This window comes from Manacus candei, unplaced genomic scaffold (assembly GCF_025592945.1).
Source record: "Manacus candei isolate 608988 ecotype Guabito, Panama unplaced genomic scaffold, ASM2559294v1 h1tg000071l, whole genome shotgun sequence".
NCBI classification, from domain to species: Eukaryota; Metazoa; Chordata; class Aves; order Passeriformes; family Pipridae; genus Manacus; species Manacus candei.
Genome location: NW_026138119.1, coordinates 9,699,531 through 9,713,368, shown reverse-complemented (window position 1 = coordinate 9,713,368; position 13,838 = coordinate 9,699,531). Strand labels below are relative to the sequence as shown.

At 56.1% G+C, this 13,838-nt stretch overlaps 1 protein-coding gene across 3 annotated transcripts; it reads left to right on the top strand.

Moving 5' to 3' along the window:
* The first annotated feature begins 7,393 nt into the window (after window positions 1-7,393).
* LOC127480153 (glutamine synthetase) lies at window positions 7,394-13,583 on the top strand. 3 transcript variants are annotated; one of them, XM_051808007.1, is made up of 7 exons: window positions 7,394-7,416; window positions 7,568-7,743; window positions 8,288-8,449; window positions 10,078-10,224; window positions 11,088-11,215; window positions 12,070-12,269; window positions 12,822-13,583. In XM_051808007.1, exons 2-7 carry the CDS (start codon window positions 7,578-7,580, stop codon window positions 13,141-13,143), a joined length of 1,125 nt encoding a protein of 374 aa, XP_051663967.1. In that variant the 5' UTR covers window positions 7,394-7,416; window positions 7,568-7,577; the 3' UTR covers window positions 13,144-13,583. The 3 variants fall into 3 exon arrangements, with proteins under 3 accessions (XP_051663967.1, XP_051663966.1, XP_051663965.1); XM_051808006.1 differs by lacking the exon at window positions 7,394-7,416 and adding an exon at window positions 7,418-7,435; XM_051808005.1 differs by lacking the exon at window positions 7,394-7,416 and having other exon boundaries at window positions 7,506-7,743.
* Window positions 13,584-13,838: the final 255 nt, after the last annotated feature.

Sequence of the window (13,838 nt, the reverse complement as noted above, 5' to 3'; positions counted from 1 at the left end):
GTTTTGTTCAAAGAACAAAGCTTTCCCCCCCCCCCCAAAATATCTACCCACTGCCATATCTGCACTAGTGGCCTCAGACACAACACAGCACCTATCAGACAGCCTTGCTCTGTGTATCCAAGGCCAAACCCTGCTGCAAGAATTGCCTTTAAAGTGCTTGATTAATTCCCCCTCGCCCCTTTAAAGTCCCAGCTCCTGAAAGCATGTGATGGCAAGGAGGTGGCAGAGAAAAGCACTGGTTTTGGGTAAGCACTGACATAACAAAACCACCAACAAAGAGCCTCCTTGGAAAACCCCCCTCATGACTGGGACAGACATGGGTTTGAACACCCCACTGGCAGCAGGGAGGGAAGTGAAAAAGGCTTTGCATTTGTGTAAAGGCTGCAAAAGAGGGGTTGCCAAACAGGATCCAGGCTGAGAACCAGCTGGGTGAGGAGGTTGTGGTGACCATCCCCCTTGCCCAGGTCATGATAGTTCTGTTGTGATAATTCTATTTAAGATGAAAGGTAGCTAATCTTTTTGGTGGTTTGCTGCTTGTTTAGCACTTTGTTGCTATGGGAGTTTTGATGCACCTTGACATTTTTTTTATGTTTAGTTTTGCTGACATAAATGCTGTTGGTCAAAAATCCCTGGAGGCTTGGGGGAGGGATGTCACAGGGCAGCAATAATGGAAGGAACAATCATTAAGATTGTAAAAGACCTTTAAGTCCATCAAGTCCAGCTGTCAACCCAGTATCACCACAGTGCTACATCCACATGGTTTCTGAACAGTCCCAGGGATGGTGACTCCACCAGTTCCCTGGGTGGTCTGTTCTAATGCTTTACAACCCCTTCCATGGAAACATTTTTCCTAATATCCAATCTAAACATCACCTGGTGCGATTTGAGGCCATTTCCTCTCCTCCTGTCACTTGTCCTTTCCCTGAAGCAAAGAGCTGGGAGGTGGCTGAGCCCTGATGGGCTCCCGGCTGGGGAGCTCCAGCTCTCTCCCTAAAGAGATGAGAAGGAAGTTTCCCCCTGGAGGGTTGGTTTTGGCAGAGATCACAGGGGAATTTATCCTTGTTGGCCAAGAAACCCTGGGGTGCCCTGGCCCCACCACCTGCCCCTTCATGAGCTGGGGAAACCCTGGTTTGTGGCTCCCCAGGCAGCCTTTCCTTCCCAGCTCTGGGCTGTGGGTGACCCAGGGAAGGCTCAGGTGAGATTCAGCCCAGCTGTTCATCCATCTAACAAGTTTTGTGTTCCTACTCATGCCTGTGCTGCTTTTCCTGCCCTAGCAATCTGCAAATTGTAGCTGCTTGGCCAGAGATCAAGCCCCTTTCACTTTGGCTTCCTGGGCTTGTGCCACTGCCCTGTGCTCCCTCTTTTCCCCCAGTTTCTTTTCCTACAGCCTGAAGTGACTTTTAGAGGTTTAAAAAGTAAATTCAAATGAAAGCCTGGCAGGGGGAAACTGCTTGGGGTTTTTACCTGGGGTTTATTCTGTCTGGAGCTTGCTCAGGGGCTGCATGAGGGTGCTCAGGGCAGCCCGTGCCCTGTGCCCCTGCCCTGAGCCCTTTCTGCTGCCTGTGGGGAGCAGAGACAAATGCACACACGTCCCTGAAGCTGGAAATAACCTCCAAAATGTTGCTTAGCCTGAGGAAAAGGAGGCTCAAGGGAGACCTTATTGCACTCTACAGCTGCCAGACAGGAGGTTGTGGCGAGGGGGGGTCGAGCTCTGCTCCCAGGGAACAAGTCACAGGACAAGAGGAAACGGCCTCAAGCTGTGCCAGGGGAGGGTCAGGTTGGACATCAGGAGGAATTTCTGCACAGAAAGGGTGGTCAGGCACTGGAAGGGGCTGCCCAGGGAGGTGGGGGTGTCCAAGGAAGGACTGGACGTGGCAGACAGTGCTCTGGGCTGGGGGACAAGGTGGGGATTTGGCACAGGGTGGACTCGATGACCTTGGAGGTCTTTTCTAAGCTCAGTGATTCTGGGAAAATAATTTGTAAGAGTTTTCTGCAAACAGACCCTAATGCACTGTCTGTGCTGTGAGCAAGCTTGGGCTTGTACTGGCAGCTCACACCAGCCCCATGGGGCTGGAGGGGAGTCACTGGCCCCTCCACAGGGTTTCTCTGTGACCTCAAGCAAGTTCCCCGTGCCTCCAGGTCGGTGGGTGTTGCAGGGTGTTGTCTCCCCATCGCTGAGGGGACACCCAGCATCCCACAGTGGTCACCCAGCAGAGGTGGGAGGGTGGGTATCCTCCCAGACCAGCTGAGCCAGGAGCTGCCAAACCCAGCCTGGGTGGCACATGGGGGAAGGGGCAAAGCTCCAGCACCTTGGCACTGAGCTGCTCCAGGATGAGGGCTTTATCCCTGGCTGTGAGGGTGGAGAGGCAGCTACACCCACCCCAGGCCAAATACCCCCTTGTGTGTGTGTGAAGGCTGAGGGACAGCAGGGACCTGCTTGAATCCCTCCTCACTTTGTTCAGAGCAGGGTTTGAAGCCTCACCAACCCTGTGCCGTGGGCCTTCCCTGCCTGCACTGGGCTGGCACTGCTGGATCTGGAGCCACAAGTGGGTTGAAGCCTTCCCAGGGGGATAGAGGAGGAAAATCATAGTTTGGGGTCTCGTGGGCTTCCCTCATGGAGCAGTGAGCAGTGAGTGCACTGGATGGGCTCTCCCACCACGGGGAAATGGGCGGGATGAGTCTGAGTGGGAGGATCCCACCTGTACAGGAGGGGCACAGGTTGGTGCCAGGTGCTTTGGTGGGCACCAAAGTGCTGTTTGAGCTGGGACTGTGGCACGTTCAGCTAGGACATAAAGAATTATGTGTATGTATATATGTGTGTATGGACAGCAAAAGGTATGGCAGCACTGCCTGAGTGAAGGGAAGGTGGTTTGGGTGCAAACATCCACACATCAGGAGATTTGCTGTTGCTTAAATGTGTTGCAGCTGTAAAGGGAAACTGTCAGTTCAGCTGTTTTGTGGGAAAAAGTGTAAAAATGAGTGTGTGTTGGGACAGGAGAGTGCCAGCACAGCCCCCTGAACACGGTGCTGGGTGGTCTCTGCTAAACCCTTCAGTGTGGATCTGGCCCACCTTGGCCACCTCCTGCCACATCCCAGCACCCTGCACATCCCAGGCAGTTCCTGCAGGCCTGGGCTGGGCCACCCACCCCCCAGCCTTTCCCACAGCATCCCCCTCATTTCCTCGGCTAAAAAAAGCTGTTTCTTCCAGCGCAGAGCACACAGGAAAATCCCCACCTGCTCTGCCCCCAGCCCCTCTAATCCCTTTATGGTGTTTGTGCCGATCCTGCTCTTTGCCTTCCCTCTAATCTCCCCACCCAGCTGTTTGGCAGGACACAAACCACCGTGGGCTGTTCAGATCAAACCCAGGGAGAGGGAATGTTCCCACATGGGGCTCCCTGGCCCAGGGCTCTGGGAGGTGCTTTGGGGCTTTAAAAACCAGGGACAACCTCCCTCGGTTCTGGCAGCATCCTGAATCCTGGAGGATAATTCAGAGTGAAAAACAAAGTCTCCAGCCAATATCCCTGCTTTCCAGTGTGCCCAGGGATGATCCCTCTTGGACAAGGGTGGGGAGGGATCTGACAGTCCTCTGCCCTGCTGTAGCACCAGCTTGTAGCTGGGGTGAAGGTGTTAAAAGTCACCCCAGGAGGTAAATTAGTCCATGTTTTACCCCTCCGTGGTAAAACTTGTTGTGTGACTGAAGATTTTCAATCTGGAAAATTTGCTGTTAGAGCAAATAATCTTTGGTGTATCTTGGCAAGGCTGGAAAACTCTTGGGCTGATAAAGCCTCAAAGTCAGAGAGATAAAAGCTCTGTTATTGATCTATTATAAGTAATGCATTATATTAAAAGTATTTAGGCCTTGGCCAGGTCTCCCCAGGAGGGTTCTCCAGGCATTGCTGCCTGCAGATTGATGGCCACCACCCCAAAAAAATAAGTGCTGGGAAAGTTGCTGCCTCCTGCACGGCCTGCAGCTGCTGAGTGATCCCTGTGGATACTGGGATGGTGTCCCAGCTGCCACAGTGGAAGTGAAGGTTGGCCTGGGCTGTAGCAGCAAAGCAGAATGAGCTTCTCTTCCTTCTGTCCTTTATCTCCAGAAACCCCTCTGTGCTGTGCCACAGCTCTGAAAGGGCTTCAGCAAAGTCCTCAGGAGATTTAATCTGTGAGCTTTTCCTTCCACAAGGACACCCCTGCTCCCTTCCTGCCCTCAGCTCTGACCTTGGGCCAGTCACTGATTCCCTGAGCAGGAGCCTCGTGGTGGTTAATATTTGCTGTACCTGGGGCAGAGGGAACCTTCTGATTGCCAGGAGCGTGGGCTTGTTTGGGGGTAAAATGTTGTCCAAGAGGCTCGAGGATTGAGGTGTGAATTGTGTTTGGCATTGCCAGTGTAGCAGAGTTGATGCTACAGAAACGGCTGGAATTAGACTGCGGTGAGGTAAGACTTGATCCCAAGAAAAACTGACTAAGCAGGTGCCCACCACTGTATGGCAGAAACACTTTTTCCTGCTTACTAAAACCCTTTTTGGTAGGAAATAATTTTGTACATTTGGCAAGCTGCCTCAGGTGTGGTTTTTGGGCAGGGGTGGGACCATGGTGCTTGGGGACATGGGTTAGTGGTGGCCTTGGCAGTGCCAGGGAATGGTTGGACTTCATGATCCCAGAGGTCTTTTCCAGTCTAAATGGTTCAGTGATTCCACAGCTGTGCATCCACAGGCTGCTGTCAGCCCTGCTGCCCCCAAACAGCCACAAACACACAGTGTTTGTCCTCCCCGGGGCCGGGTGGGCTTTGACCAGGTGAGGGATTATTGGTGTTTGCTCTACCTTCCCTGTTTGGGTGCTTTGGTGCTCTGTGATTGCAGCCATCCCCAGAGGAGCTCTGCTCCCTAATCCAGGTTACTGGTGAGCATTACCACTGCCTGGATTTCATTTCATTTTTCCATTGTTCTGAGCCCACTCAAGCTGTGGGGTGTTATTGCACAGGAGGGCACATCCAGGGCTTTCTCTGGGAATAAAATGAGGCTGTCCCATACCTTTACTCAGGGAGGTGTGGGGATTTGGCACATGGACACACCGTTGCTGGTCCTGCTGTCTGCTGTGAAGGATGCAGCACATCAGGCTCTGTGAGGTCTCTCACCTCTCCCCGGGATGGGTTTGAGATGCTTCCCAAAGGATGCAGATCCATCTCTGTGCTTCCTGATTGCATGAAAGCTCAGCATCAGACCCTGCTGAGGCCAGTCCCATGGGCTGCAGGTCCCCAGGCAGGACAGAAATAGGAACAGGGAGCTCAGGACCCAGCAGAGCCGCTGGTCCCTCCACCCCCTCGCCGGCTCGGGCACGTGTTGCAGCGGCTCCAGGAAACGCTGCTGCACACCCAGGGGTACATTTCCTCCTGCCCTGGGACGATTTCCAAACAGGAATGAGGAAATGCTGAGCTTTGCAAGCACACTCGTGGATGTGTCCCTAAAATACCCCGTGGAGGGAGGCGGCTGCTTTCGAGCTGCACCCCAGTTTCAGCTGCAGGAGGCCCTGCGTGTCACCCGGGCAGCACCGAGGGCACGGGTGACACAGAGGAGACCCCCCTGCTGCTCCCGGGGACCTCGGGCACATCCCTGGGTGCCAACCTCCTTCCCAGGAGCTCTGCTTGGGGCCGTGCCCGTGGGCAGTGGGGTGGGTGACGTCTGGCCCGCCCGCAGCCCTCTGTCACTGATGTCACTGCCCGGGCACCAAAATTGCTAATTAAGTTCTGCTTCTCTGGCTGCCAATCTCATTTCCTGGTTCTTGTGCAATCCCAAATGCTTTCAGGTTTCTTCCCGGTTCTTTATCTGCCTGCGGGACCAAAACACCTTCAGAAGAAAAACAGAGCTGGGGTTTTGGGTGAGTGCCCGGGGAGGAGACGTCCTGGGGGGGGCAATCAACCGTAAAGGGTTTTTTTTTTAGCTGCTCTGGTGCAGATGTTTCATTGTCTTGCAGAAAAACATTCCTGAGGGTGATTCACACTCAAGCACGAGTCTGCCTTAAGGACCGGGGGAATTAGCAAAAACCCAACTGCTTTGGAGCCCAGTCATCCTTTAAAGCCTTTTCTCCTTTTGTAACATCGAAAAACTGCTTAAAAACCAAGGGTGTGGAGAGCCACGAAAAACTACTTAAAAACCGAGGCTGGAGAGTCTCGGTGCCCTCACCCCTCTGGGTTTGCTGGGGGGTTGTTGGAAATCCTGCTCTCCTCCTAGAAAAAAAAATACCGGAGTATTTGAGATAACGCCCGGAGGCGCCGGCACGGGCTGTCTGTGTCTGTGCCGGTTGAGCGCTGGCACCTTTGGGGTCTGTCTGCCCTGACACGTGGGAGCCTCTAACGCAGGATCTATGGAAAACTGGGAAGGCAGCGGCGCGTTTAATTCATTCTAATTGGATCTGCGTTCGGCTCAGTAGCTGGAAATCGCTGCTATGTTGAAATAATCGACTCAAATTCACACACCTGTTGGCTGGGGATTTTTAGCTGACTGTAAATCACATCAGGGCCACTGCGGCGCGGGGATGGTTTGGGGGTTTAAAGGTACTTTACTACGCTCTGGTGCTTAAAAATTGTACTTAAGCTCAACGGTTTATAGTTGAGAAGGGCTAAAGTGGGAGATTTCAGTGTTTTCCCAGTAGTTCTCCCTGGAGCCCTCAGCCTTTCCTTCCTTTGAAGGAAAGCCCGGGGGGCAAACACAGCCCTGCAGCCACGGGGGGCTGAAACCGGGTGGGCAGGAGTTGTCCCTGGGGTGTCCAGGGTAGGATGGGGGGAGAGGCAGTGGTAGGGCTGCCAGGCATCTCTCTGCCCCTGTCCCCAGGGATTTGGCTACTCCTATCCCCAGGGATTTGGCTGCCCTTGGCCTTGGGGATCTGGCTGGGCCTGGTATCTCCAGGACCACCCAGGCACCCGGATCCATTTCCAGGCATCCCACCTGCACAGGGCATGGTCCCAGAGAGGCTTTTGGGGTGCTGGGGGGAGCAGCTTCCCCAACTCTCATCCCACAGCAGTGTAGCAGGGCTGGGGGGAAAAATACCTGCCCGTGTGTAAGGAGGTGACCCTATATAAACAAAGCGCCAGGGGACACAGGCAGCGAGAGGGCAGGAGGTGGAAAACAGGATTTTCAGTGATTAATACTCGTTATTTTAAAATAAATACTAAGTTATTTAGCCAATAACTCGCAGTTTTTTTAAAACGAAGCGATGTTTTAGCCGTATGATAACCGTGGCTTTCAATAAGCCACATTTCAGTTTGAGAAAGAAAACAATGCTAAAGGCGTTTGGAGGGTGTCCCTGGGGGTGGGGGCCGGGGCCCGGCGCTGCCGCCCCGGGGGAGGAGCCGCCTCCGCCCCCGCCCCGACCGCGGGCGCGTATAAAGCGCGGGCTGAGCGGGCGCGGGCAGCGCTGGGGCCGGTGAGCGCCGGGGCCGCGGGTTCGAGTCCCGCGGGGGGACGACGCTCGGCTTGGAGTTGGGGGGAAGAGGGGTTGGGGTGGCTCGTTTTGGGGTAGGAGGTTGGTTTGCGAAGGAAGCGGGCCGCGAGTGATGTGGCTGTCACCCTCGCAGGGCCGTCGCCATGTCGGTGTCACACAGCTCCAGGCTGAACAAGCTGGTGCGGGAGCAGTACATGAGGCTGCCCCAGGATGGGAAGGTGCAGGTCACCTACGTCTGGATCGACGGCAGCGGCGAGGGCGTGCGCTGCAAGAGCAGGACCCTCGACAAGGAGCCCAAGAGCATCGAAGGTACCGCCGCTGCTTATCCCTCTGGGTGATGGGTGGCATCCTAGTGGGCCCTGAGCATCGCCTGGGAAGAGTTCTGCGGTGCTTTGGGCAGGGGGAGTTGGCACTCGCTCTCCCTGGTTGCGTGGCACGGGTGATACCTGTCTCAGTTGTCTCGTGGGGTTACGGCAAGTGGCAGGGTAAACACCCAACCTGCGTCGCTGCGGTTTCCTTAATCCGTTAATGACGGGGAGGAGGAGTTCCTCGCCCCTTCCCACCGGGCAAACAGGCACGGGGACCTGTTGGCATCTGGATGGGGTTTGGCAGAGGGAGGTGAAGGGGCTGGGACTGATCCTGCCTGTGCTGATGGTGCTGGGGGGAAAGAACACACTGGTGCTCTGGGAGCTCCGGGGATGTGCAAGGAAACCTTTGTGGCTGTCACCCCGTGGCACTCGGTGCCCTTTGGGTGCTCCATCCTGGGTCTGAGCCACCATCACTCGGCTCAATCCACGTGTGATGTACCTCTTCCCAACCCTGCTCCCCCCTCTATCCCCCTCCTGCCTCGCAGACGTCCCCGAGTGGAATTTCGACGGCTCCAGCACGGCACAGGCAGAGGGCTCCAACAGCGACATGTTCCTCGTGCCCGTCTGCATGTTCAGGGACCCTTTTTGCCTGGACCCCAACAAGCTGGTGCTCTGTGAAGTGCTCAAGTACAACAGGAAACCCGCAGGTGAGCACCTCCAGCGTGCACCCCCCAGGCTCCCGAGGGTCACCCATTTATTATTTAGGGTTCCATATCCCCAAGGGGCCACTTGCCATGGACCACTGGCCCTGGGGCACCGAGCACTTGGCCCCGGGCTCTGAAATCCAAGGGCTGGTGGCGGCGGTTGTTTGCAGGAACTTGTTTCAGTGGCGTGGGGCGAGGAGGAGAGCAGCGAGACGTGGAGCTCAAGGCCAAAGGCGTCGCCCGGGTTTTGAGCTGAGCACACCCGGCCCGGGGTGGGGGTTACCGCGGGGGAGCAGGAGCTGGGTTTTTACATGCCGGGTTCGCAGTTGCTCTCCTCGTTGGTGGGAGGCTGCGGAAAAGGAGGAAGAATGTGCCGGGCTGGCTCGGGGTGACCTTTTGCAAGCAGCCCCCGAGCGCCGGCTCTGGGCTTATCACCGCGAGCAGGAGCCTGCAGTGCCGAGCCCGTCCCGTGCCTCTGATAAAGCCCCAGACACAGGAAGGGGAGCCGGTTTGCAGGACACGCTGAGGGGCTCCCAGGGGGGTTGTTTGCCAGCAAATAACCGGTTTTTTGCCAGTCCAGCAGGGCTGCGGCCCCGCTCAGCGTGAGGGGGAGGGTGATGCACACATCTGCCGGGAAGGGGGATCCTGCGGGCGGCGATGGCGAAAGACGGGGCTGGTTCCTCCTCAAACAGCCAGTCGGCCACGGGGGAAGCGTCTCGGTCGAGATTCCTGCCCGGCAGCTCTTCTGCAGGAGCAATTTGTAAAGCCCTGGAGTTGAAGTCGGGGTAGAGAGCTCAGCCCAGAGCCCCACAGATGGGAGGGGCGCACCCTCTGGGCTTTCCCAGGATGGGTTTCTGTGGATATTAAGGGCTGTGTGGACCCGGGACCTTTCCCCCTCCTCCTGTCAGTGGAAGGGAGATGCCCCTGCTTCCCTCCAGCCCTACACTCCGGACATGTGTTGTAGCTGCTCTGGGGCTTTTATTGCAAGTTAAGGCAGAATGTGCACCCTGGAGGCTGCCTGCCCACGTGACAGAAGTTTTTCAGCCTTCTTTTCCTCCTCTGTCTCCGTCCAAGCTCTCATTCCACTGTCCTGGCACGTTGTCTCATGTCAGGATGGTTCCTTGATATCTGTGTTTTCCTGGCAAAGCCCCAGTTGCCCTGAGCATCTCGAAGGGATGAGGCAGGGCCAGCCAGCTTGGATGCCAACCAAAGCCATGGAGCTGGAAAAGATAAGATGAAGTTGGTAGGAAGAGGATGGGGGTGAGTTAGTGATGGAAGATATACAGTCCCTGTTCCCAAGTCTGCTGGATGCCTGTAACACAGGGCTGGGATATGGCTCCTGGTCTGAGAGAGAGAGAATAAGAGGAGAGCATAAGAGGAGGAGGAGGATGTTCATGGAGCATTGACAGTGGTTTGGGGAATAGGCTAATTAAACCCTCTTGGCCTGTGGCCTGATGCTCTGGTGATGGACTAACTGTGAGGAGGAAACCAGTGAGCAGGAAGGAGGTTCCCTTGAGGCTTCTGTGGGAAGCACTTGGCAGTGGTGGACCCTCCATCTCTGAGCGGGGTGGAGCAGAGTGTGGGGGACACCTGCTCACAGCTGGGTCTAACCTGGACCTCTCTGCTCCCAGAGACCAACCTGAGACACACGTGCAAGAAAGTCATGGACTTGGTGAAGGACAGCCACCCCTGGTTTGGGATGGAGCAGGAGTACACGCTGCTGGGAATCAACGGCCACCCCTACGGCTGGCCCGACAACGGCTTCCCCGGCCCGCAGGGTGAGTGCCCCCTCCCTGCCCCAGCCCAAATACTCCCTCAGCTCCCACCCTGCTGCTCGGGGGTGCTGCCACTGGTAGGCATCAGACCCTGGACCTTGTGTGCTGCTTTCCCATTGCAGCTGACACGGGGCAGGATCTGGGATGGGGTTGGGAGCTGGGAGAGCACCTGGTGCCCCGTGGCTCACGTGAGCTCACCGGCCAGACCCGGGTTGCACAAACAGCTCAGCTGCACGACTTGTTTGGCAAGGGCTGGAGAACTGGGCTGGAAAAGCCTCCTCCCCGTGGCTGTTGGGGAAAGGGCTTGGCCTGGCACAGCAGCAAGCCAGCTCCTCAGATGCCTCCTGGCAGGGGGAAGGGGGTTTTCTCAACCTGGCTTTTGTTTGGACGGGTTGCTACCAACATCCCCCTTCCCCCAGGGGCGAGATCTTCTCCTGACCTGCTTGAAAGAGAGAGAGCCATATATCAAACCCTGGCAAGCTGAATTTTCTAGCCATGAACAATGCTGGCTGTTGTCAGAACAATCTCAGACGCCTGATGTGCTCAGAGGGTCAGTAAGGTGCCTCAGGGCAGACCAAGCCCAGCTTTCCTTATCTCCTGGCCACATCCCTTATCTCCTGGCCACCTCTAGGTTGATGCATTACAAGTCCTGTTTAACTGCCCAGATAAGGCTGAGGTTGCTCTGATGAACTGCTCAGCTGCTGCTCCTGGGGTTGGGGTCGATGTCCCATGGAGTGCAACAGCATTTTAATTCCCATAAATCCTCTGCCCATGGCAGCAAGTACCCGGGAGTGTGGGATTATGCTGCAGTGGTGTTGTTGCTCCCAAGAGCCTTGCTTGGGTGGTGATTCCTTGCTCCTTTCCAGGCCCCTACTACTGTGGGGTTGGAGCAGACAAGGTGTACGGGCGCGATATCGTGGAGTCCCACTACAAGGCATGTCTGTACGCGGGGGTGAAGATCTGTGGCACCAATGCAGAGGTGATGCCCTCCCAGGTACGTGTGGGTGGCCCCATGCAGCCCATTTCCCATGATGGATACAAATTATCATGAGGCTGGAACAACCCAGCAACTCCCAACTCCTCTGGAACACTGAGTCCAGTGACTCCCCGGGTCGGTGTTGCCTAGATGGGAGCAGTAGCACTGCCAGGATGAAAATGTACGTTTGATTTTCTCCTAACTCACCCTGAGCTCCTTGCAGAGCTGGTGTGGAGAAGGGAGTCCCTGATTGCCTTAGGCAGGTGGCCAGACTGACCGACTGTGAGTCGTCGGCTCCTGCTGCTGATGTGGCGGAGATAAGGGGGGACTTGTCTGCACTGGAGCTGAGGCAGGACTTTTAACCACCCTGCTGTTTGCCCTGACTTCTTCAGGGTCCTTCTTGGCTGCTCTCTGCATCCTGGGCTTGGGCTCTGGCCGTGCCAGCAGCTGTAAATCTATCACCCTCTGCTTAATCACCGCGGGTGGTGCAACCCCGGCTCCAGCTGGGCAGGGAGCAGCCCTGGGAAGGACTAACAGGCTCCTCGTTAGTCCTCTGTCCTGTTTGCAGTCTGGGCTGGGGGTCCTGCACACCAGCAGCTCCAGCACCAGCCTCAGTCAGGCGTGGTGCTTATTTACCTCTGATTTGATTAAAAACCCCTCTGATTTGCTCTGTATAGTCACGAGTAGTTTATTCCCTTTTTTTTTTTTTTGCTTGCCAAAGCTGTTCTGTTGCTTAATTCAGTGTTCCCCATCCTTGTTGCTGATTCTCAAGGGGTAACAATCAGCCATAGCCCAGGCTGGCAGCCCTCACTGGGGGTGGCAGGGACACCAACCTGCCCATCCTTACCCGTGCATCTGCTCTCCCCTTCCAGTGGGAATTCCAGGTGGGGCCGTGCGAAGGCATTGAGATGGGGGATCACCTGTGGATGGCTCGGTTCATCCTTCACCGTGTCTGTGAGGACTTTGGGGTTGTGGCTACGCTGGACCCCAAACCGATGACCGGCAACTGGAACGGTGCCGGGTGTCACACCAACTACAGCACCGAGGAGATGCGGAGAGAAGGGGGTCTCAAGTGAGTCCTGAGGGGTCCCCTGGGATGTACCTGGGAGGTTGGGGTGTCCTTGGCCATGTGGAAACGTGCATCTCCCTACCTGGGTGGCTGCGCCTGGGTTGGAGCTGTCCCAGCTCATTATTTTAAAAGCAGCTGGTGGTATAAGAGTGTCCCCTGGGCTGTTCTTGTCCCTGCACAGGAGGAGGGGGTGACAGCCTTCCTGACCATAGGAACACCCCCCAAAGGGCAGGTATCAGTCTCTTCTCCCAGGAACCAGCAGCAGGACAAGAGGGCACAGCCTGGAGCTGCCCCAGGGCAGGTTTAGGTCGGCCATTGGGCAGAAGTTGTTTGCAGAGAGAGGGATCAGCCCTTGGAATGGGCTGCCCAGGGAGGGGGTGGAGTCCCCGTCCCTGGAGGGGTTTGAACAGAGCCTGGATGTGGCATCAGTGCCATGGGCTGGGTGACAAGGTGGGGTTGGGTCACGGGTTGGACTCCATGATCTCAGAGGTCTTTTCCAACCTGGTTCATTCTGTGAAATGGCCCAACTGACACACCCCCCCTCCTGCCCCACAGACACATCGAGGCCGCCATCGAGAGGCTGAGCAAGCGGCACGACTACCACATCTGCGTGTACGACCCGCGGGGCGGCAGGGACAACTCCCGGCGGCTCACGGGCCACCACGAGACCTCCAACATCTTCGAGTTCTCCGCCGGCGTGGCCAACCGCGGCGCCAGCATCCGCATCCCGCGCCAGGTGGGCCAGGACGGCTGCGGGTACTTCGAGGACCGGCGGCCGGCGGCCAACTGCGACCCCTACGCGGTCACCGAGGCCATCATGAGGACGACGGTGCTCAACGAGACCGGGGTGGAGACCAAGGACTACGCTGACCACTGAGGCTGCGGGGGGGGTGGAGGTGTCGGTGTCTACAGTAGCTTCTCACGTGGGATTTGTGCCTGTGTGGTGTCCTCGGCTGCAAGCTCAGACTCTTTAGGAACCTCGCTTCTGGTCCTGTGAAACGTCGCCTTAGAAATACATATATATTTTATAGTAACAGGGAGGGGGCCCAACCTATTTTCTCAACCACTTTTTTTTTTTTTTTCTGGTTCCTGGTTTTAGGTCGTCAGGTTTGTTTTGATTTTTTTTTTTTTTTTTTTAAACTTGGATGACTTTTTTTGCCCGATGGACTTTGCACTGTGATGTACATAGATCCCTACGTGGACGCTGCAGCTGCTGCTGTTTGAGCCTGGGGAGGGTGGCTGCTTTTTTTTCCCATATCTCTGTTGCAAGGAAATGATAATAAATAATTTTCCTGGCTGGGTGGCAGCCGGGTTATACTGCGGTGGGTGCGTTTTTCTGTAGCCCCTGGAGCTCCTTGGAGGTTTTAATTTGGGTGATGCCAGTGGATCACAGTCACAGAGCAGCCTGCACTGGCCCTGGGCAGGGGCTGGAGATGCTGCAGGATCTGTGGGACAGGTGTCTGGAGCTGCCTTGCTTCGTTTCCTGGTGGCCCAAAGGCCATCTCCTTCCATCGTGATCCCGAAAGGCAAACAGAGCGATGTGGGCTGAGCAAACAGTGGCTGGGGCAGCAG